This window comes from Acomys russatus, chromosome 25 (assembly GCF_903995435.1).
Source record: "Acomys russatus chromosome 25, mAcoRus1.1, whole genome shotgun sequence".
Lineage (NCBI taxonomy): Eukaryota > Metazoa > Chordata > Mammalia > Rodentia > Muridae > Acomys > Acomys russatus.
In genome coordinates, this window is record NC_067161.1 from 13023599 (window position 1) to 13046332 (window position 22734).

The following is a 22734-nucleotide window of genomic DNA, read 5'->3' on the forward strand; positions in this document are numbered from 1 at the left end:
CCCTCCACCCAAGGCCCCATCCTATTATCCATTGCCTCGCTGTCAGTTAACCCAATGAGTGGGAAGAATACGGCCTGATTGCCCATGTCTACACTAGTCTCTGCCCCATACCAATCCACTGTCTCTGATCCATATCCAGGGAAGATGGTAACACTCCTGTTCCAGCCACACATGCCTGCCCTGATCCTGGCTAAGGGAAACTGGACTCGAGCTGGTAAGACTAGTGCTTCAACTTTTTTAAACCAGCCAGGGCCTTGGAGAGAGAGAGAGATCAGTCTTTGTTTGTCTTGCAAGCACAAGGTCCTGAGTTCGATCCCCAAAGTGCATGAAAAAAAATTTTTTTTTTATATTTAAAGTTGAACTTTGTGGCACGTGGCTGTAACCTCAGTACTGGAAAGGTCGACATAGGCATATCCTTGGGACACAGTGACCAGCCAGCTTAGCCCACTTGGGCAGTTCTGAACCAGTGAGAGAACCTGCCCTCTCACATCCTGCCCCCCCCAAAAAAAATAGGAAAAAAAGAAAATGGGAGAAAAAGTGGACAGGTTAGGGAATAACTGTGTGGGTAAAGTGCCTGCCTGTAACCCCAGCATTGAGGCGCAGAGACAGCCAGTCTAATATAAATGGTGAGCCCCAAATTCAAGGAGAGTCCTGTCTCAAAAAGCAGGATAAAGAGTGGTAGAAGAGGTTTTTAATATCGCCCTCTCACCTACACACACACACACACACACACCAGCCAGCCAGGATCCAGCTTACAGTCCTGTCTCATTGCCCCTGGCCCTCAAATCAGTTCCAGGAGGCCCTGCTTCCCCACAGCAGTTGCTCTCGTCTGAGGGTACTCCATCCTCCCTTCCAAGACGCTGCTCCCGGCTGTCCCCACATCTGTTGTTTCTGCTCTCAAGAGAGACCCCAGATTGGGGTGCCATTCACCTGCTGAGAGGCCTGGCTCTCCAAAAGCCTTAACGGGATCCTTCACACAAACCACCTGCCTTGGGCCATCCAGGCTGCCTCCACCTGGCCTCTACTTCAGTCCAGAGTGACCCTGTGGAACTCCTTAAGGTATGTCCCTTCTCTGAACCATTCCTACCCAGTCTCTGTGTTGGGAGGAGCATCTCACATCGTTTGTGACACTGTCAGAAGTAACCCCTCCCCACTATCACTACATTGTCTTGTGTTTTCATTGACACTCGCTTTAGTCACTTGCTTGCAGGTTTCAGCAAGTGTGTGACTATGTCACCTCGAAGGGGGGTTCTTCAGCCGGACTCGCAGCAGGAACAGAAGGGATGTGAGATCCTAGAGGCTTGCCCTTACGCCATGCGAAAAGGGTGTGTATGGAAGTGCAACCATGCTGATGTCTCCACCCGGCTCCCTCTCCTCGCCCTCGCAGGTGGCAATCCAAGCAAGAGCACACAGGGCCGGTTGTATCTGCGTAGGATCCGGAACCCCATTGCCAACAGCTTGCGCCAAGGATTCCAGTTCTCCTCAGCTGGCAGGATTCTGGGTCGCCACCGCTTCGTGCAGATGGGCCACTCGAAGCTGCCCTGCCTTCCCCTCGAACGTCCTCCCCGACGCGCGGCCTGCGGAGTTTGTTATTGTGCGAGCAGCAGCCGCTGAGCGGGTGCTGGTGCCTAGCGCGTGCCCGTGGGTACCGCACCAAGAGCGCGCGGAGCGGAGCGGGGCGGGGCTCGGGATTCTCGACACCTCAGCCTGGCTCGAGAGCCGGGATTGGTCCGGACGCCGGGAGCGCGCGAGGGCGCGGCTCTTAGGGCCGGGCGGGGGGCACGCGCGGCGCCGGCGGCGGCCGCGGAGGAGCGCGGGGAGGAGCGCGGAGGAGGAGCGCAGGGAGGAGGGCAAGGGGAGGGAGGAGGCGCCCTCCGGGCTCCCTGCAAAGCGGCCTTATTTATCTGGGCACAGCCTCAGCCTCCCCGGTGGGAGGCTCAGGGCGGCAGATCCTCTCCCACCGGGGAGCTCCGCTCCGGACCCTGCCAAAGAGGGCCCTGGCGCGGGGCGCCGGGCGCGGGGTGCAATCGGGCCCTGCTAGCCAGTCCTGCACCTCGGCCGCCTCCGCTCTGGGCGGCTCGGGTGCTGGGCTCCCCATGACGCGAGGTCGCCCGGCGGACAGCGTGGCATGAGCCAGAAGCCCTGGCCGAGGTAAGGTGTGTGTGTGCGCGCGCGGCCAGGCTGCGGGGAGGGGAGGGTCCAGGTCGAGCCACTGCCTCCGCGGAGGCTACAATGAGGAGGGGGCGGGGTGGGGACTTGGGACTGCGCCGCGGCCGCCGCCGCCTGAGCAGGGCTTACGTAATCTCAGCCCCTTCCCCACCTCGCCCTCCGGCCCGCTGGGCCAACTGGTCGCTCCGCAGCCCCTCGCCCCAGTGACCGGCTTGATCGCGCCCCGCTCGCTACCAGGAAAGTGGTCAGGCTGTGGTTTGGTACCCCCGAACCGCTGAGAGGAAGCACTATGGCTGCGAGGACGCGGAATTGCTGGCCGTCAGCCCCCGCTCCTTCTGGCTTGGCTCTGGTCTCTCCCGACTCCAGCCCTATGAGCCTCGGGCGGACCGGCGGACGTGACAGGTGTTGATACAATTAAACGGGAGGAGCCATGTGGATATGTGGCCTAGGGGCCCTGGACACCTTCTGGACATGAGCTAGTATAGAGCTGCCGCCCACAGGGAGGCAGAGGGAGTGGGCTGGCATGTCTTTGATTCTAGAGAAGCGAATGGGCCTTGGCCAAGGTTGGAAGACTTCAAAATGGGGAATGGGCACCCTGAGATTACTGAGCAGAGCCTCCGTGTCCTTCTGGGATGTTAGGTCAGTGGTGATCCTCCCTATCCTTCATCCCAGGAGAGAAGGCTGCACTGTTGAGGCCTGGATCTGGCCTAGCAGCCCTCCTGCTAGCCCCTCCCAGCCTGAGCCAGCAGCTGACCTCCCAGGAGCAGATGGCAGATGCCACTTCACCTGCTCCCTCCTTGAGGCCTCACTTCCATTGCCATCTTGTCCCATGGCCAATTGACCAGCGCCTGCGCTGGCATCCCTGGTGCCCCTGGACACAGGACCCTTTTATTCCAGGCCACACTTTGATGAGGTGCTGGGCAGAAGTGGGGGTGAGGGGAAGGTTGGGATGGGAGCCTGAATGATTGGGGGCTGCCTAGATCAGGTCAGAAGCCTGTTGGAGCCTCGATGTCCTCCCTATAAGTGGTCTGGGGGCTTGGCTGAGAGCCTTTAGTAGGAGGGAGGGGGAAATTCAATGTTGAAAACATGGCTGATGCTGAGATACCCCAGGATCCAGCTGCCCCTTTCCCTGCCCCCTCACTACTTAACTCCCCAGCCACCCTTACCCTGAGTCCAGGATACATATGTGCTCACCCATTCTCCCAAATACTCACTTGCTGACACCTAAACGGGTCCTGTATCCCAGTGATGAGGTTAAAGCAAGTGCTTTTGGGTAGAAGGGATCTAGACCCAGGAATCCCTGAGAGATGAAGGCAGGTGTATCCCAGAGATGAGGAAGGGGCTTCTGGCTCACGCCACTCAACTGTCCTGACCATAACTCCTCATCTGTGGAAGTCACTGATGTACCTTCTAGGACTGGCACAGGGAAGGGTCAGGGTGGCAGCAAAACAAGGGCTGAGAGTCCAGTGAATGGCCCCGACCCTTCCTCCCTAGTGGTCCAATGGCCAATCTGGCTACAGAGAGTGCCGGTGGGCCTTATTTGGCAGATGTCTAAAGGAGCCTCGGGCCTAGGTCTTGGAGATCCCATATCCTGCAGAACAGGGGAGACATGACAGGCTGAAGCTCATCTTTTATTTCCACAGAGCCTCGTGGCCATGTCACAGAACCTCAGTCTGCGACAGCATCAAGTTGGGCCTCTGTACCTCCTGGGCCACGGGTCTCCCCATCCCCAAATCCCTGGTACACCCCCAGAGGCAGCTCCATCAGGGGGTGGAAGGAGAGTGCTGCTGTTGACACGTGCTAGGTGGCAGGGATGTGAACGTGCCTGAGTCACAGACTGTCACAGAACATGCTGCCTGTACTGTGCCCCCTATCCCAGCCACCCTGGTTGTCACCCCAGTCCCTGGGGCTGCCACCACAGACTGAGCTTGGTATGAATATTTGGTTGTCTTTTCAAGCATGAGGAGCTGATCAGGGGCAGGTTCTAAGCAGGCCAGGAGCCAGTATCCAAGCTGGCCTCCATCCTGACCTGATGCTCAGAGATGACTGTATCAGAGACAGGGGAAGGGCCACTAGACTGGTGGCTGTGAGGAGTGGGACACTGATGGATAGGTAGTTGGCAGTCTTTAGGACTCCAGGGGTTATAGCAGAGACCCTGGCTGGGTGAGAGCTGCATGCAGAAGCCACTAGCCAGATCACAGGAAAACACAGGACCCAGCGACGCAGAAGAAAGAGACACAAGATACAACAGATGTGTTCCCAGTCTGAGTGTTTGGGGTCTTGGGACAAGTTCTGTGCTGCATCAGGAAGATCCTTTTCTGAGCCTTGTTTTCCCAGTGGTGCTGCAAACAGTAGTGAGGTGGGTGATGCTGGAGAACAGGCCCTCCCTATTTGCATCTTCTTGGTGGCTCCTGTCTTTTGGGGGACAGCCAGCCAGATTCCTTAGCCATCAAACTCCAGAAGAGGGACTTAGCCAAAAGATCTCTTCTTCCCCCTGGATCTGCACCTCGAGCTCACAGGGTCTGGAGAGCCAGGTGCAAAGCTAGCTTCTCCTCTGGAGACACTGGCCACATCCATAGTTGTAATTATGTTCTTAAGCTGCTCCTGCCCCACTGGCCAGCCAAATCTCTCAGTCTCAGGCAGCTGCACCCCTGACTGGTACCCAGAAGCTGCACAGTCATGGTGCTATTTGTCTTCAGGGAGTTACAAGGCCAGGGGGAGAGATGGTCAGTGGTGACAAACGGTGATGGGTGACACCTGGAGGTGTGTTTTCAGCATACTAAGGGAGGCAGGCTATGGAGTCAGGCAGCACTCTCCTGCAGCTGAGAAACCTATGGAACAAGCAAGGGACCACCATTTGGCCAGGTGAAGGAGAGGAGAGGAGAAATGGAGGGGGTCTGCCTGGGAAAGGAGTCGGAGCTGGAGATGAGATGGTGTGACTACTTGGATCTCTTTTTGGGTCTGATGACTGGATACACAGAAGAGGCAAGTCCTCATGGCTCAGCATTAAGATCTATGGCTTGTCAATCTGAAAACCACCATGTACTGGTTCTTTCCCAGGAGCCCCCTTGTGCCCACAATGAGTCCTGTAGGGAGAGCAAAGACTACAGTCAGGTATTCCTAGGAATACCTTGATGAGGCTCGGGTTGACAAATGCATGGCAGCTGAGAAAGTTGTCACTGTCCCCTCCTAACCTAGGATGGACCCAGGGATCTCATGATCCTCTGCAGCCTAGAGATGACCCAGAATTCCACTCTAAACTGAGCATGGGACACACTGGGCCGGGGACTGAGTGTTTGCCAGTTCATCCATCATTCCAGAAGGCCTCTCCTCCAGGATTCTTAGCTCCTGAGGTGCTCGTCCGTGAAAGGGGACTGCAGCCTGCGTGACCTGGCCACTGATCCATCCCTCTCCTAGGAAGCAACTCCAAGCAGGCTACAGCAGTCATCCTGAGTGGAGACAGGGAGTGACGGCATCACTAAGGGGCTCTAGCTGGACATGTAGTGCATCTCTGCAACCCCAGGATGTCAGGTAGTGGCAGGATTGCTGCAAATACAAGGCTAGCCTCGGCTGCAAAATGAGGTCCTGTTTCTACAATACCTGGGAGCAGGCCCTAGGTCACCATCTGGTTAGACAGCAGGGCCAGGTGGAATGCTGCTTGCTGGAGCTCCTCAATAACCTCTTGCTTACCTGGCAGGAAGATTCCAGTCTTCCACTGTGTGCTTAGCTTTCTCTGAAAGCCTCAGCCCTTGGGCCCAGGGGTAACTGTTTCCATTTAGAATCACAGCACAAGGGGTTCTCGGGCTTGGTTAATGCCGCAAGTGAGTGCCTCCCTTAGCATGAAGCGGAGGGCAGGGGTCTGGATGCCAGGATTAGACTCTGAGTCAAGCCTGATTTCACCTACTTGATCTAAGTCTGGAAGGTAGGGAGGTGATCGTGTGCTTCTGCAAACGTGAGTTTCCAGAGATGCAGCGAGGGGCAGGAAAAAGCCCCACAGATGCCCGGGGCATCCACGTGCATCTTCCTCCCCCACCCCCCCAGCAACTCAGGCACTCCACGTGCACACCCAGGGCTGGAAGCGTTTTCAGCCTAAATCGGCACAGCTCTTGGATTATTTCTCCCCTGGCACCGCCTCCGCAGCCTCCTCCAGATCCTAGCCAAGCGGGCGGCTTCTCCCCCCTGCCTCTTCCTGTGGAGCTGGGGTTGCCTGAGCCGCACCGATCACCCCTCCACCGCTCCACTGTCTCTGGTGCAGAAAGCTCAGCTGACCTCAGGGAGCTCGGGAGCTGTCCGTGGTGCTGGTCACGGGGCTCTGAGAGCGCTGGGTCTGCGCCTAGTGGCTGTGGCTAGATGGGCAGTCTAGACGCGGAGACCGCGAGTCAGGGATATGGCCGGTATTCTGGCGGGGGCTGTCTCTTCACCCTCAGCACAGTTCCCGGGAATGTGGGTGGTGATGGGTAAGAATTGGAGCAGTTAAGGAAGGATCTCATCCTTTCCCGTCGTGGATGCTGCTGTCCTGCAACAGGCCCACTTCCTGATATTGCTCTCAGGGAACTGGGGTAACCACATTTTAGACTTCCCTTGCCATGGCCTCAGGTTCCTTGTGAAAAGACTGAGATAACAATTGTAGCTACCCCTACACAGGGATGTCTGCTTCAAAGCTGAAACCTGTGATTGTTCCAGGATGCAATTGACAAGTGTTACTTTGTTACTTACTGTACTGGTTTTGTGTGGCTACTATTGCCTGTTCTTGAGCACAAAAGAGCAGCTGGAAACCTCCTTTAGGGAAAAACTGGTCTACTACCTGGGTCCCAAGAGTCATATTGAGAAGGGGAGTAATAGGGAGATTGCGCCGAGAGCATAGGGTGGACACAGAGCTGGCTTGTTGATCATGAGGAACATGTTCTGGGGAGACTGCAACCCAGGGTTTTTCCCTCCCCAGAGGTGGGACATCAGCACAGGTTGCCTGTGCAGTATAAGAAGTAACTGAGAGCTGGGCGTGGTGGTGCACACCTTTAATCCCAGCATTTGGGAGCCAGAGGCAGGCAGATCGAGGCAGGCTGATTGCTGTGAGTTGGAGGACAGCCAGAGCTACACAGAGAAACTCTGTCTCAAAAAACAAACAAACAAAACAGAAAGAGGAAATAGTTGAGATAAAGGTAGAGGGCAATTCTTGTCCACTTCTTCTGTGTCAAGCCAGATAGTGAGACTGAGTGGCCAGCTTCCTTGGCCCTGCATCTCCAGAAGGCGGTCTCAGCCTAATAGGTTCCGTGAGCCCTCCTCTTCTGGGGGTCTGCATATTCTAGTGCTCATCCCTTATGAAGCTTCTTAATGCACCCTCGGTATTGTGCCAGGCTCCCTGGTAAGGCTATGACCCACTGCAGCCAGGTATAAGGGTATAACAGAAGACCTGAGATAAGCTTTCTGACTCCCCCAAGATTGTAGGGCAAGAAACTGACAACCCACATGTGTATCCAGTACATCCTAGGATCACCTATACACACAGGAAGGGAGACCCTGCCTTGCTCTTGCGTCAACTCTGGGCCTCAGGACTTACTCTACAATAGCCTATAAATCCCTCCCACAGGAAGGAGTTTGTGGTGGCCCCTCCCAGATTTCATGTTGAGGAAATGAAACCACCAGTGGCTAGCCAAGACCACACATTCAAAGTAGGGGCCATCTGGAGTTCAGAGTGTTACATTTGAATCTGCAGGTGAAACCCATGGAAAACCACCCTTCCTTCTGCATGATGGGTCTATCTGGTGGTGGTGGGTATGATATCTATCTGGAACGCAGGGCAGATAATCATGTCATTATGAGAGTCTCATAGCCCGTTCCCTCTATGCTGTCCATTCACGATGTGCTCTGAGATCCAGTCCCAGCCCTGCAAGTTTGTGGGGAGCTGAGATGAGCAGTGATCCAGACCTGCTTTATGGGCATGTGCCCCTGGCCTTCCACATGACTCTCCTCCTCCAGCTCTGCTCCAGATTTCAGCTCTACCATTTAACTATCAGCCATGACCTCAGACAAGCAGCTCACTCAGCCTTGGCCTGCACTTGTTTGCACAAGAGATTACACAGCACTGCCCTCTTTGGGTTGGGTAGAGGATTAAAGAGCAAATGCCTTGTAGGGCTGGAGAAGTGTTGCAATGGTTAAGAGCACTTGCTGCTTTTACAAAAGACCTGGGGCCTGTGACTCCAGTTCCAGAGGATCTGATGTCCTTTTCTGACTTCCACAGATCCCAGGCACGTGTGTGATACACATGCATACATGCCAGCGTATACACTTATACACAGAAAATTTTAATTAACAAAAAAATGTGCCGAGGTATTACTCTGCTTGCACTACAGTAGCCCCAGAGCTTACTACAGGAAGTCATATTTTTCCCCCTTAAGACAGGTTTCTCTGTGTAGCCTTGGCTGTCCTGGAACTCGACCTGTAGACCAGACTGGCCTTGAACTCAGCGATCTGCCAGCCTCTGCCTCCTGAGTGCTAGGATTAAAGGTGTTGGGCCCCCAACGCCTGGGTAGGGGCACAAATTCTTTTCTTTTAAAACAGGGTTCCTCTGTGTAGCCCTGGCTGTCCTGGATTCACTTTGTAGACCAGGCTGGCCTCACACTCACAGGGATCTACCTGCCTCTGCCTCCCTGAGTGCTGGGATTACAGATATGTGCCACCCACCCTGTGGTGCACAGATTCTTGAGAGCTGGTCTGTGACTCTGAGGGCTGCTGGCACACTGTGATGGAGCCAGAGGCCGTTCAAGCACTTTTCTTTAGTCTTTCCAATCCTGCTCAGCAGGGTAGGCCCCAATAGTGGTTATCAAAGGAGCATAGGTGGAAGGAGCAATTAAGGATTCTATCTCTCCCTAACTTTAAATGGGAATCAAAGCATCAGAAAACACCTTTGGACCAACACAGACTGAGCCAGTGAATATGACAGAGCATGTGGACACTTGGGCTAGCCGTGAATATGGCCAGCTGGTCCTTGTGTAGTCAGAGAAAGGCATGTGCTAGGATCCTTTCTGTTGATTGGTCCTGGAAATGTTCTGGGAGAGAAGCCTCAAGGATGGAAAAAATGGCTAGCTCTCCAGCTCCTCCAGAGACTGGCAGACTCATTTGTTCCTCCTGTCTTATCCACAGAACGTGCAAGGAAAATGTCGAGCCCCGGTATCGATGGTGACCCCAAGCCTCCATGCTTGCCTCGAAATGGTCTGGTGAAGCTGCCTGGCCAGCCCAACGGCCTAGGTGCAGCCAGCATCACCAAGGGCACTCCTGCTGCCAAGAACCGCCCTTGCCAGCCACCGCCCCCACCCACCCTTCCACCTCCCAGCCTGGCTACACCACTGTCCCGGGTTGCTCTGGCCGGAGGGCCATGCCCCCCAGCCAGTGGACCAGCTTCAGGCCCAGTGCCTGGACCCCCAGTGGAGCGGCCACCACTGGCCACAGATGAAAAGATCCTTAATGGGCTCTTCTGGTATTTCTCAGCATGTGAGAAGTGCATACTGGCCCAGGTGTGCAAGGCTTGGCGGCGTGTGCTCTACCAGCCCAAGTTCTGGGCAGGCCTCACGCCTGTACTGCATGCCAAGGAGCTGTACAACGTGCTGCCTGGAGGCGAGAAGGAGTTTGTGAACCTGCAGGGCTTTGCCGCTAGAGGCTTTGAGGGATTCTGTCTAGTCGGTGTCTCTGACTTAGACATCTGCGAGTTCATCGACAACTATGCGCTCTCTAAGAAGGGAGTCAAGGCCATGAGCCTCAAACGCTCCACCATCACTGACGCCGGCCTAGAGGTGTGTCCCAAAATTGTCTAGGAGTGGCTATGAGGCTGGAGGGGCAGCAGCAGCAGCAGCCCTATGGACATGGGAGGGTGAGGGGTCCAGAGAATACTCAGGCATACACTGGACAAAAAGTAGCAAGGATGGTATTGCCGGGACTTAATGCAAAGTGAAAACGTGGGCTGGTTGTTAAAAAGTGATTGAGATTTCAAGGTTGGTGTAGCAGGGTAGTCAGTTACATGTGGGTTCCTGCTTGCTTGTGAGGGAAGGAACAGCTGAGTCTCTCCTAGCAGCAAGGGTTAAAGGGGCACCTGGGCACTCTGCCCTACTCTCTCCACCTGGATTGTAATTTTAGTATTCAAATTATCTGTTCCAAACACCCATACTGGCCACACCCCGGCTTGTGGGTCCCCTGTGCCCTGCCTCTCTTGGAATATTGGCAAAGTATAGCAAGCAGTTTACGTGCACTCCTTAGAGTTCAGCCTGATGCACACTTGCACAAGCTCACATCCAAGAGACCACTGCTTCCAGATTCCCAGAAGCTCCTTCCACTCTGCACAGGCAATCCTCATCACCCCGGCAGGACGGGCACCCAGGCGTGAGTGGGGGGCTAACTTCGTCTGGTCTGATCTGTACCTATAGGTAATGTTGGAGCAGATGCAGGGAGTGGTGCGCCTGGAGCTGTCAGGCTGTAATGATTTCACTGAAGCTGGCCTGTGGTCCAGCCTCAGTGCACGGATCACCTCACTGAGCGTCAGTGACTGCATCAATGTGGCGGACGATGCCATTGCTGCCATCTCACAACTCCTACCCAACCTGGCAGAGCTAAGCCTTCAGGCCTACCACGTGACTGACACGGCACTGGCCTACTTCACAGCGCGCCAGGGCCACAGCACCCACACTCTGCGCCTGCTTTCCTGCTGGGAGATAACCAACCATGGGGTGGTCAATGTGGTGCACAGTCTGCCCAACCTCACCTCACTCAGCCTCTCAGGCTGCTCTAAGGTCACTGATGATGGAGTGGAGCTTGTAGCTGAGAACCTGCGCAAGTTGCGCAGCCTTGACCTTTCCTGGTGCCCTCGGATCACTGATATGGCACTGGAGTATGTGGCCTGCGACTTGCACCGCCTGGAGGAGCTCGTGCTGGACAGGTGCACACATCCCTACACTCCAGGCTGGTACTGGCGGGATCTCCAGGAACTGGAAGCCTAGAGTGGGTGGTGCCAGTCCACGGGCTTCTGGGGTGGGGAAGGCCACAGAGAATAAATTGCCCAGTGTTGCCGTACCTCCAGCATAGCCTGGAGGAAAAGCCATATTCCGAAAGGGGAGGGTCACAGGGAGGCAGCTGTAAGAGCCGGGCCAGTGGTGTGTAGGGCAGGGGCTCACTCTAGGGACACTTCTGGAAAGGAGGGAGGGACCTAGCCGGGGATGGGGTGAAGTGATTTAAAGGTGGGCAGTCCCCCCCCTCTGGTACAACTACAGGTGTGTACGCATCACGGATACTGGCCTCAGCTATTTGTCCACCATGTCGTCCCTCCGCAGCCTCTACCTGCGATGGTGCTGCCAGGTACATCCATGCCCCCAGGGAAGTGGAAATTAGAGAGCTAGTGAGTGGGGGTGGGGGAGGAGGTTGGGGGAGGGGAACACCAGTACAGAAAATCCTTGAGCCGCACTGGGCCCCATTCAGACCCCTTTATGCCCCAAGCCCAACGCGAAGCGGACTGGTCGGATTCCAGATTCCCCCAAGGCCCTCATGAGTGTTTCCAGGCTTCGCGTGGGACTGAGAGGTCTCCATTTTGAACCCCTACCTCCTGCCCCTCTAGAAGCTTCAGGTCCCAGGCAAGTGGAAATAGTTAACACTACTTCCTTTCACTTCCGCCCAGGTGCAGGACTTCGGGTTGAAGCACCTCTTAGCCATGAGGAGTTTGCGACTCTTGTCTCTAGCAGGTGAGACCCCACCACCACCACCCCGCGTGCCTCTGGGCAATGACTCTGAACCCCGCCCCCATCGGGTCCCTTCGGCTGATGGATTCACTTCAAGCTTTGGCAAATCACGTCCCAGGTAGCGGGTTGGAGGTAGGGCAAACTCAAGCCAAGCCCCGCCCATCCTGTCATTCACCCTCCGGTAGGCCACGCCTTAATTTAGTCTTCCCATGGTGCAGGTCCCACCCACCCTGTCAGATTCCCACCCCTCCACGCCCAGTACGGGTTCTGCCGCATTAAGCCTATTGTAGGACCCACCTCTAGCAGGCCACTGTCCTCTCCAGCCTTTCCCTCCTGCCCAGCCCAGTCCAGCCCTCCCGCGGGGAGGAGCTGAGATGCTGAGCGGCTGCCTCGATGCCTCGCGCTTGCAGGCTGCCCGCTCCTGACTACCACGGGGCTATCGGGCCTCGTGCAGTTGCAAGAGTTGGAGGAGCTGGAGCTGACCAACTGCCCTGGAGCCACACCTGAGCTCTTCAAGTACTTTTCGCAGCACCTGCCGCGCTGCCTCGTCATTGAATAGCGCAGGCTTCCCAACTCGGCCGCCGGAACCGGCCACGCCCTGGGCAGTAGCCCCTTTTCCATCCCTGGGGGAGCACCACTTCTCGGCCCTGCGCTGGAGGCGGGGCAAGCTGAGGGAAACCCCGCCCCGTGCATCCCTTGCTCCTCTGCTCCGCTGCTCCATCCCCGCCTGGGGCAAGAGGCAGAGGGGCTAGCCCCACGTACGCACGCACACTCGGGGACTTTGTGCATGCCCCTCGTGCCCGCACTGCACGCCCGCCCTCCATCATGCCACAGCCGCCGCCATCACTCGCCCGCCTTCTGGGGGTCTAGGTCCTTTGGGGGATGCTTTGAGTGCAGACGCCCTCACTGCCTTCCCCATTCATTCTGCTCTCTGCCTCCCCCTGCTGTCCCCCATCCCGGGCAGGGCCCAAGGGGATGGAGGGATTGGTCCCCCTGGACTCGGGCCTGGAAGAGCCCCAAGGGCCTCCAACATCTTCCACTGCACCACGCCTGGAGCCCTCCAAGGGGTATGAGGTGTCACAGGCCACTGCCAAAGCCATGGCCCCCTGAGGAGCCCAACTTCCCCATGCCCACTTGACCCAGTGGTTTCTCTTCTTCCTTGTTGCCATATGGGTCAGTGCTTGTCCTCTGTGCCCTACCCTCACCCAATCCCCTTCTTTGCCCCTGGCCTACAGATCCTTGGGCCCTGGTTAGACTGGGACAGCGTTAGGAGATACAGACCTTGGGATAATCAACATTAGCCTAAAGTGGTGCCCATCCACCCAAGTAGAAGGGTGGAACAGGCACTTAACATACCCGAATCTGGAGCCACCCACAGGGCTGTCAGGCCTTGGGAGCAGCCCATCCACTCCAGCCCGCGCCCCCAGCTGAGCTCAGGCCTCTCAGCACTGTGCTTCACCCTGGATAGGTCTCCTCAGGTGGAATCTGCAGAGGGCCTGGCCAAGGGTCAGGGTCAGCACTGACCAGAGATTCTGACCTTCCAGTGGCCAGCACACCCTTCACACCCCCAAGGAGGGAGGGCTCCTTTCTGGTCCTCCTGTACCTCTCCCAGCTTCCAAAACCATTGCCTGCTCAAATGGGCTCTGACCATGTTTTGTTGGGTCCCAAGACCTTTGGAAGTCCTAGGGGATCCTGGCATATATATGGCAGTGCTGAGGAAGGGCCTGGGAGCCCCTTCCATCCCAACCTTGGAGCCCCAGGAAACAGCACCTACAACTAATCTTGGGACACCCCTATCTGGTTGGAAGAGAGTAGCTAATTCCCAGAGAGCCAGAGGGAGAGAGAAAGAGAGAAAGAGAGAGAGAGAGAGAGAGAGAGAAAGAGAGAGAGAGAGAGAGAGAGATGCTGTTGACAAAAAGTAAGAAGAGTTCAACAGCCCAAAGAGTTTTCTGCCCCTGCAGTGTTGGCCAGGGAGGCTCCAGGCTGAAGTAGTCAGGAGCCAGAGTCTTAGCCCCTCTTCCCATAGTCCCCCAACAGGGAGGGGGATGCTGTCCATTTGCCCAAAGTATTAATGCAACTGAAGCTGTGATATTTCCAATGACTGTAGGAGGAAAATTTAAGGGGAGAGAGGAACACAAACAAAACCAACCAACCCCTAAAATCATTTTCTTATTGTACATAACGACCTCATTCTCCTGTATATGCGGAAGATATAACCTTATATTTGGTAAGTGTTTCTTGTGCTATTTTATCACGTGACCTGTTTATAAAAATATATATTAAAAAAAAGTTGTAAAAATATGAGTCTGGGTTGGTTTTTGGTCACTCAACCAAGTTGTGAGGGTTAAATCTGCCCTGGGTGGCCCAGATCTCTGGGTTCTCCTGTTGTCTCTGAACTAATCAAAGAAATTCCTTCTTTCCATGCCCATGTAGAGGCTGGAGGCCCAGGGCTGAACTGGAACCTTAACAACTGACCAACCGAGGTTTTCTAATGCACAGAGGACAGCAATGAGTCTGAGGTCAAAATGTAAATGCCTTCAGAAGGATCTAGGACATGGCCCGTCATCCTTCAAGAAGAGCAGTGACGGACCTTAGCCTCTGCATGGGATCACTGAGTGAAGGCTTGCAATGTCCTAAATGAGTACAGCGAGCCAGGCTCAGTGGCACAAGCCTATAACCCCAGCACCCAGAAGGCAGAGGCAGGCAGATCACTGTGAGTTCAGTCTACATAGCAAATGCAGGACAGCCAAGGATAGATACACAGAAAAACCATGTCTCAAATAATAATAATAATAATAATAATAATAATAATAATAATAATAATAATAATAAATTAAATTAAAACAAAAAGAATAAATTGATGCTGGATAGATGGCTCAGTAGTTAGGAGTGTTTACTGTTCCTGTAGAAGACCTAGGCTTAGTTCCCAGAACCCATACCAGGTGACTTTAAACTTCCTGTAACTCCAGATTCAGAGATCTGATGCCTTCTGACCTCCCAGGAAACATGAATGCAAGTAAAAATTTACATAAGAGCCAGGTAGAGATGGTGATGGTGGCAGCAGACACCTTTAATCCCAGTGCTTGGGAGGCAGAGGTAGGAGGATCTCTATAAGTTTGAGACTAGCCTGGTCTACAGAGCAAGTTATAGGACAGCCAAGACTACATAGAGAAACCCTGTCTCAAAAAACAAAAAACAAAACAAACAAAAAAACCCCACCAAAACCAAAATAAACAAAAACTCAAACAGGCACACTCAAATGTGTGCACTCACATAAATAAAGTAAAGAATAAATAATAAGGCTGGAGAGATGGCTCAGAGGTTAAGAGCACTGGCTGCTCTTCCAAAGGTCCTGAGTTTTAATACCCTATGCCTCACAACCGTCTATAATGAGGTCTGGTGCCCTCTGCTGGCGCACAGGCGTATATGCAGGGAGAGAGCACTGTCTACAGGCTAAATAAATCCTTAAAAAAAATAACGAATAATAAATCAAAGAACAGCCCGGCGTGGTGGCGTATGCCTTTAAGCCCAGCACTCGGGAGGCAGAGGCAGGCGGATCGCTGTGAGTTCGAGGCCAGCCTGGTCTACAAAGTGAGTCCAGGATGGCCAAGGCTACACAGAGAAACCCTGTCTTGAAAAACCAAAAATAAATAAATAAACAAACAAATAAATAAATAAATAAATAAATCAAAGAACACAGTGGGCCAGAAGATCAAGACTACTGTGCCCACTCCAAGAGAAAGGACAACTGATGAAGGGACTCTGGACAGCTTGAAAACCAGGCTATGGCCGGCTTTGTCCTTCCTACATTCCTAAAGCTAGCCACCAAAGTCTATTCCCTTATTCGGCCACTTCCTCCTCCTGAGACTGACCACCAAGGTCCAGTTACTAAGAGTATTGAAGTTCGGCAACCAAAAGCCCCCTTTGGCTTACCTAATTAACTAACTAATTAAACAGTCAAAATTAAACACTTACTCCTAACATGGGGGTTCTTCCTTTTACCTTTATACACTGTCATTTGCCTATGGGCCATGTCTGTCCCCTTTCTATCCAAAGGCAGTCCTTTGTTCCCCCCCCCCCGGGTCAAATATCTCTGCCCCCGTGTCCCCTTCCTCTTCCCCCTGGTCCTTCTAGCTCCTGTTTTTGATTCTCCGTCCTTGCCCTTTAGCGCAAATAAACCTTTGTGTTGTGAACTTGGTCTTGGGCATCCTGAGCCAATCAATACTGGTCTCTTACAACTGAGACTAAACCCAGCCACTGACAGAACTGGCTGTCAGGCCCTGAAATTATCAAAAACGCGTGTAACCACACAAGGTAGACATAAAATCCACTCTAGACAAAGAGGCCACATTAGATTGGAGTGACAGGGATGCCTAGGATGGTAGGTATTCGAGCTAAGTACTTAAGGCTGAAAGGAGACACGTTCTGCAAGGGTGGGTAGAAGCCATAGGTAGAAGGCATGGTTTTATAAGGTAGCGTATGAAACTGTGGAAAAGGAAGGAAAGTACTCGGGTGAGGAAGTGAGGATACAAGCATGCTGAGAAAAGAGGAGCTGAGAAAGGTACTGCTGCAGATGCCGCAGGACGGTCAGGGCCAGGTGTCTGGGACTTATTCAAGATCTTGTGTAGAAAAGGTACCAAGCTGCTTGTACAGGGTTCACATCAGGCGATGATGGACCCAGGACGGGTCAGGAAGTGGAACCTGAGTTTCGCAGGAGAAGGGGGGGGGGGGGTAGGGTATGCGGAATGGGGGGAACTCAGGATCTGCTTAGAAATTTGACTCCTCTAAGACCGGAGGAGAGGTTTAAGTACTGGTATTAAGATAAACTGGGGCTGGTAACATAGACCTGTTGGTAAGGAATTTGTCTTGCATTAGGCTTTGCCGCGGCTCGATTTCCAACATAATACAAGAACTAAGCAAACAAAAGCGGACACATCACCAAGGAAGAAGCAGGGAACCCGCAGAGACCAATCCTGATCCATTCGTTCAACCACGGCGCCGCGCGCAGACACGGAACCTTTATGGTATGGGAGAAGAGTTCGTACTCACTTCCGGCGAGGTGAGGAAAAGAACGGACTACTTCCGGTGGAGGGCGGGAACTAGGTGAGTCTCTTCCGGTTCGGTAGCTGAAGAACACTCTGAGCTTTCGGTAAATGATTGGCGTGCCACCCGGTCAGAGGCTTTCCCAACACCTGGTTCTGGTCCCGCAATTTCCGCTGCCTGGTGCCACCAGTTACCTGTACTTATTGCTGTAGCCTCTCTTCTGCCTCTGCGAGGTCTTTGAACTCAGTCCTCTGGAGCCCACCAGCTCTTCTACCCTTTCCTCTCGGTTTTTGGTTCTCTTGGAAGCCCCGCAATCCTCCGAGGCACAGGGCTAACTATAAAGGCAGGAGCCACTCCCCTCTCCCGTCCCGCCCGAGGGCCTAATAGCATCCTGGATCTCACTGATGGAGGATTAACCGCATGGAATCTGGGAAAGTCAGACATGGTGCAGACGAACCTCAGGTTAGCTGTGGCGTCTTCTGGAAAACTCCAGTGAATTTGAACTTTCTTGAGATGGTGATTAGCAGGTGGACCATCTCAGGCCGAAGGTTCGAGAGGGCTCGAACCTGAAGTGTTAGGACACCATGGCTGACCGGGCCAGCACACTTCACTGATTTCCTGGCCCCTGATACCTGTGCAGCCATGGAAAAGATGTCCCGAGTTACCACAGCCTTGAGTGGCAGTGCCCTGACAGGTCGAACCATGCACTGCCACTTGGATGCGCCAGCTAACGCCATCAGTGTGTGCCGTGACGCAGCCCAGGTCGTCGTGGCTGGCCGAAGCATCTTCAAGATTTATGCCATCGAGGAGGAGCAGTTCGTAGAGAAGCTAAATTTGCGTGTGGGCCGGAAGCCCTCACTCAACCTCAGCTGTGCTGATGTGGTCTGGCACCAGATGGATGAGAATCTGCTGGCCACAGCAGCTACCAATGGTGTGGTGGTTACCTGGAACCTAGGCCGGCCTTCTCGCAACAAGCAGGATCAGCTGTTCACAGAACATAAGCGCACAGTGAACAAAGTCTGTTTCCACCCAACCGAGGCCCATGTGCTGCTCAGTGGCTCTCAGGATGGTTTCATGAAGTGCTTTGACCTCCGAAGGAAGGACTCTGTCAGCACCTTCTCTGGTGAGGCTCACAGGGGCAGGTTGGGGTAGATGTGTGTTAGACCTTACAGGCAGGCTGAAACGTGCCTCACCAGAGGTCCCCAGATGCACTCTCAGAGGCTGAACAGCACTGAAAGAAGAAGGTTGGCCCCAAGTGAAGAAGGCACTCAAGCCCCGAGAGGGAGGTGGGGAGAATTCAGAGTGGGTGTTGGGTGTGGCTGACAGGGAAGGTGGGGCCCTCAGACACAGCATCGGGAGTGGTGGGGTGTCCCTGTCCCTCATCTTGCTTCACTGCAGTGCATCTTCTAGACTTTTCAGGACTTTCAGACCCGGGATAAGAGTGAGGTGGGAAGTACACAGGGCCCTTTCATGGCAGGCCTGGCTGGCTGTTATCAGCCTTGAGCTAGCTCTCCCTGATCTTTAATGAAACCAAATGAAGCACAGGCAGAGCCTTGGGGCCTTGGAGAATTTGGGGGCTTAAGACAGATCTTGAGGTTTCTGTGGCAGGGAAAGACTAGAAACAGACCTGCAGGCCCCTGATATGGTGGTCTCTCTCTGTTTGTTTCTTTTGTTTTTTCGAGACAGGGTTTCTCTGTGTAGTCTTGGCTGTCCTAGACTCGCTTTGTAGACCAGGCTGGCCTTGAACTCACAGAGATCCACCTGCCTCTGCCTCCAGAGTGCTGGGATTAATGGTGTGCGCCACCACGCCTGGCGGTGGTCTTTTTAAAAAAGATTTAGTTATTATTATGTATACAGTGCTCTGCCTGCACATCTGCAGGCCAGAAGAGGGCATCAGATCACATTATAGATAGTTAAGAGCCACCATGTGGGTGCTGGGAATTGAACCCAGGACCTCTGGAAGAGCAGTCAGTGCTCTTAACCACTGAGCCACCTCTCCAGCCCCTCTGGTGGTCTTTTAAGGTGAATATAGTCTCTGAGTTCTTCCGTCTTTTGGGGCAAACTAGGCAGCTGGCAGAGAATGAAGCAGCCTCCTCTTCCACTCATTGGGTCTTCCACAAGCCTTACTCCCAGGGAAGCGTAGACAGCCAGCTGGGCTGGGCTCCTGTACCTCCAGTGCTCACATAGATCCTTTTGAGTCAGGCTTACATACAGCATTGCCTCTGCAGAATGCAGGGAATTGAGGCCTGGGAGTTTGTGCAGAAACTACCTGTGCTCTCTCTGGCGTAGGCAGATTCTGGTGGTGTTTCCTCTGCTTCCTGGCTTGGCTCCAGGCTGGCGAGTGGCACCATTCCAGCCACTCCAAAGGCTCCTCCATGCCCTGGGAGCCAGCCCTCTCACTTGCGTCTCTGCTGCTGCATGCCCCACAGGCCAGTCTGAGAGCGTGCGGGACGTGCAGTTCAGCATCCGTGACTACTTTACCTTTGCTTCCACTTTTGAGAATGGCAATGTACAACTCTGGGACATCCGCCGCCCTGATCGATGCGAACGGATGTTCACAGCCCACAACGGTCCTGTCTTCTGCTGTGACTGGCACCCAGAGGACAGGTATCGGGAGGGGGCATTAAGGCTGGAGGCTAAAAGACACATTGGGGTGTGGCAGGGTCTCCTTTTCCTCAGGAGAGGCCACAGAGCTTGAGTGGGATCTTCTCCGCAGGGGTTGGTTGGCCACAGGTGGACGTGACAAGATGGTGAAGGTCTGGGACATGACCACACATCGTGCCAAAGAGATGCACTGTGTGCAAACTATCGCTTCAGTGGCCCGCGTCAAATGGCGGCCTGAGTGCCGCCACCACCTGGCCACTTGCTCGATGATGGTGGACCACAACATCTACGTGTGGGACGTACGCCGACCCTTCGTGCCAGCTGCTATGTTTGAAGAGCACCGTGATGTCACAACAGGCATTGCCTGGCGCCACCCACATGACCCCTCTTTTCTACTCTCTGGCTCCAAGGACAGCACATTATGCCAGCACCTGTTCCGGGATGCCAGCCAGCCTGTTGAGCGTGCCAACCCTGAGGGTCTCTGTTATGGCCTCTTTGGGGACCTGGCTTTTGCAGCTAAGGAGAGCCTGGTAGCTGCTGAATCTGGGCGCAAACCCTATGCTGGTGACCGGCGCCCCATCTTCTTCAAGCGCAAGTTAGACCCAGCTGAACCTTTTTCTGGCCTGGCTTCCAGTGCGCTCAGTGTCTTTGAGACGGAGTCTGGTGGCGGCAGCATGAGCTGGTTTGTGGAGACAGCTGAGCGTTATGTTCTGGCTGGTCGGCCACTAGCTGAACTCTGTGATCACAATGCAAAAGTGGCTCGGGAGCTTGGCCGTAACCAGGTATATGGATCTGGGGGCCAGGGGTCATGATTTGGATCAGAGACTCCTGTTGTAGTGAGGCACCATATCCACAGCCACCCTGAGCTCAGTCACAGCCAGCGTCTGCCAAAGTATTTGACAATGTAATGATTATGTGGACCAGAATGACCTAAACCCTGGGGTCATACTTGGGGAGGGGGGTGAGGGAGTCAAGTGTCCACAGCCCCCTCTTCTGCCTCACTCTTGGTGTTGGAGCTACCTTCTGCATGCTTTTCTTTTTTCTTTTTTTTTTAGATTTTATTTAATTTATTTATGAGCACTCTATCTGCATGGGCACTTGCAGGCCAGAAGGGGGCATCAGATCCCAGTACAGATGTGGTTGCTGGGAATTGAACTCAGGACCTCTGGAAGAATAGACAATGCTCTTATCCACTGAGCCATCTCTCCAGCCCCCTGTATGCCATTTCTTTTCTCCCCATCAGTCTCCTCACTAATCCTAGCACCAGTTGCCTCACAGTTGTGCCACTGTAGGGTGGAGACTACTTTTCTATGTGCCACAGTTTCCCCTGTGACAATGGGTCAGGCCATGGATTGGTATATGATTCTGCTCAAGAAATAGGAGCCAGCCTGGGGTGCTAGTTACCCAGGACTCATGAGAGGTTGGTGTCTGTCCCTAGGTGGCACAGACATGGACCATGCTACGGATTATCTACTGTAGCCCTGGCCTGGTGTCCTCCGCCAATCTCAACCACAGCATCGGCAAAGGCAGCTCCTGTGGCCTACCACTCATGAACAGGTAGATGCACGGCCAATTCCTGCCCCCTGCCCAGTGTGAATTGCTGGGCCTGGCCACCCACATGCCTCCCTCCCTCCAGCTTCAATCTGAAGGATATGGGCCCAGGGCTGGGCAGTGAGACACGGCTGGATCGCAGCAAAGGAGACGCACGGAGTGACACAGCTCTGCTCGACTCTTCAGCTACACTCATCACCAATGAGGGTAGGCAGGGCTGTTGATGGGGAAAGGGCTGGGGGCCACTCCTTGAATGACCTCCTTCCCCACTGGGCAGATAACGAGGAAACTGAGGGGAGCGATGTGCCTGCTGACTACCTGTTGGGTGATGTGGAAGGAGAGGACGATGAGTTGTACCCACTGGACACAGACCATGTGCACCGTGAGTCGGGGCCGGGTGAGGTAGAGAGGTATAGAGGGCCCAGACCCAGAACATGGCTCGGTGAGCAGGAGCTGAGTGGGGTGGGAAGTCTAGACTCAGGCCCACTTCTCACCCCTGCCCCCCAGCCGAGGAGCCCGAATATGTGCTGCCACAGGAGGCCTTCCCACTGCGTCATGAGATTGTGGACACACCATCGGGGCCCGAGCATCTGCAGGACAAGGCTGACTCTCCGCATGTAAGCGGCAATGAGGCCGACACAGCTTCATTGGCGCCAGTGGACTCCTCCTCCTCCCTCCTCTCTGTCTCCCATGCGCTCTACGACAGCCGCCTGCCCCCCGACTTCTTCAGTGTATTAGTACAGGACATGTTACGCTTCTATGCTGAGCAGGGCGATGTGCAGATGGCGGTCTCTGTTCTCATCGTGCTGGGTGAGAGAGTGCGCAAAGACATTGACGAGCAGACCCAGGTGTGTGGTGGGTCGGGGGGATCTCCCAGGGCTAGCTGTTTGTCCCCTCATCTGAGCCTGTTTCTTTTCCACGGTAGCCCCTACCTCAGTTTACCTAGAGACACTAACCTGAGCCCATCACCCCTCCCCGCAGGAGCACTGGTACGCATCCTACATCGATCTGCTGCAGCGCTTCTGCCTCTGGAATGTGTCCAATGAAGTGGTCAAGCTGAGCACCAGCAGGGCTGTTAGCTGCCTCAACCAAGCCTCCACCACTCTGCATGTCAACTGTAGTCACTGCAAGCGGCCCATGAGCAGCCGTGGCTGGGTCTGCGACAGGTGCAATGGCTGGATTGGGGGGCTTGGGAAGGAGGCAGCCCAGAGCTCCCCAGCTGAACAGGCCTCCCATCCCCAGGTGCCACCGCTGTGCCAGCATGTGTGCAGTCTGCCATCATGTGGTTAAAGGTCTGTTCGTGTGGTGTCAGGGTTGCAGTCATGGTGGCCATCTTCAGCACATCATGAAATGGCTGGAAGGCAGCTCCCACTGCCCTGCAGGCTGCGGCCATCTCTGCGAATACTCCTGATCTGACCTTCCCTGAGGCTGATGCAGGTTCCTCAGCTCAACTCTGATGTCCACCGGACTAGACTCACAGCCTCTTAACCATCCCGTGTTCCAGGATGTAAGGTGGCTGCCACCTGTTAACCCAATAAAAAGCAAGAGCTGCTCTTTTGTCACTTGTCACTTTGATTGCTCCTTAACTGGGAACTTCCTAGCACGAGGGAACTTCCGGTAGGGGCGCTGTAGCCATGGCAACGCGCAGGCG

General features: G+C 54.4%; 2 protein-coding genes across 2 annotated transcripts; both read left to right on the top strand.

Annotated features, from left to right (window-relative positions):
• The first annotated feature begins 1838 nt into the window (after positions 1–1838).
• Positions 1839–13187, top strand: Fbxl16 (F-box and leucine rich repeat protein 16). The gene is made up of 6 exons (XM_051167619.1): positions 1839–2151; positions 9310–9956; positions 10584–11092; positions 11424–11508; positions 11825–11888; positions 12296–13187. The coding sequence occupies exons 2-6, from the start codon at positions 9324–9326 to the stop codon at positions 12442–12444; spliced, it is 1440 nt and encodes a 479-aa protein (XP_051023576.1). The 5' UTR covers positions 1839–2151; positions 9310–9323; the 3' UTR covers positions 12445–13187.
• Positions 13188–16964: 3777 nt separating this feature from the next.
• Positions 16965–22655, top strand: Wdr24 (WD repeat domain 24). Its single transcript, XM_051167605.1, has 9 exons — positions 16965–18051; positions 19358–19535; positions 19645–20314; positions 20971–21089; positions 21169–21290; positions 21361–21465; positions 21591–21931; positions 22065–22249; positions 22326–22655. Exons 1-9 carry the CDS (start codon positions 17571–17573, stop codon positions 22492–22494), a joined length of 2370 nt encoding a protein of 789 aa, XP_051023562.1. The 5' UTR covers positions 16965–17570; the 3' UTR covers positions 22495–22655.
• The last annotated feature ends 79 nt before the right edge of the window (positions 22656–22734 follow it).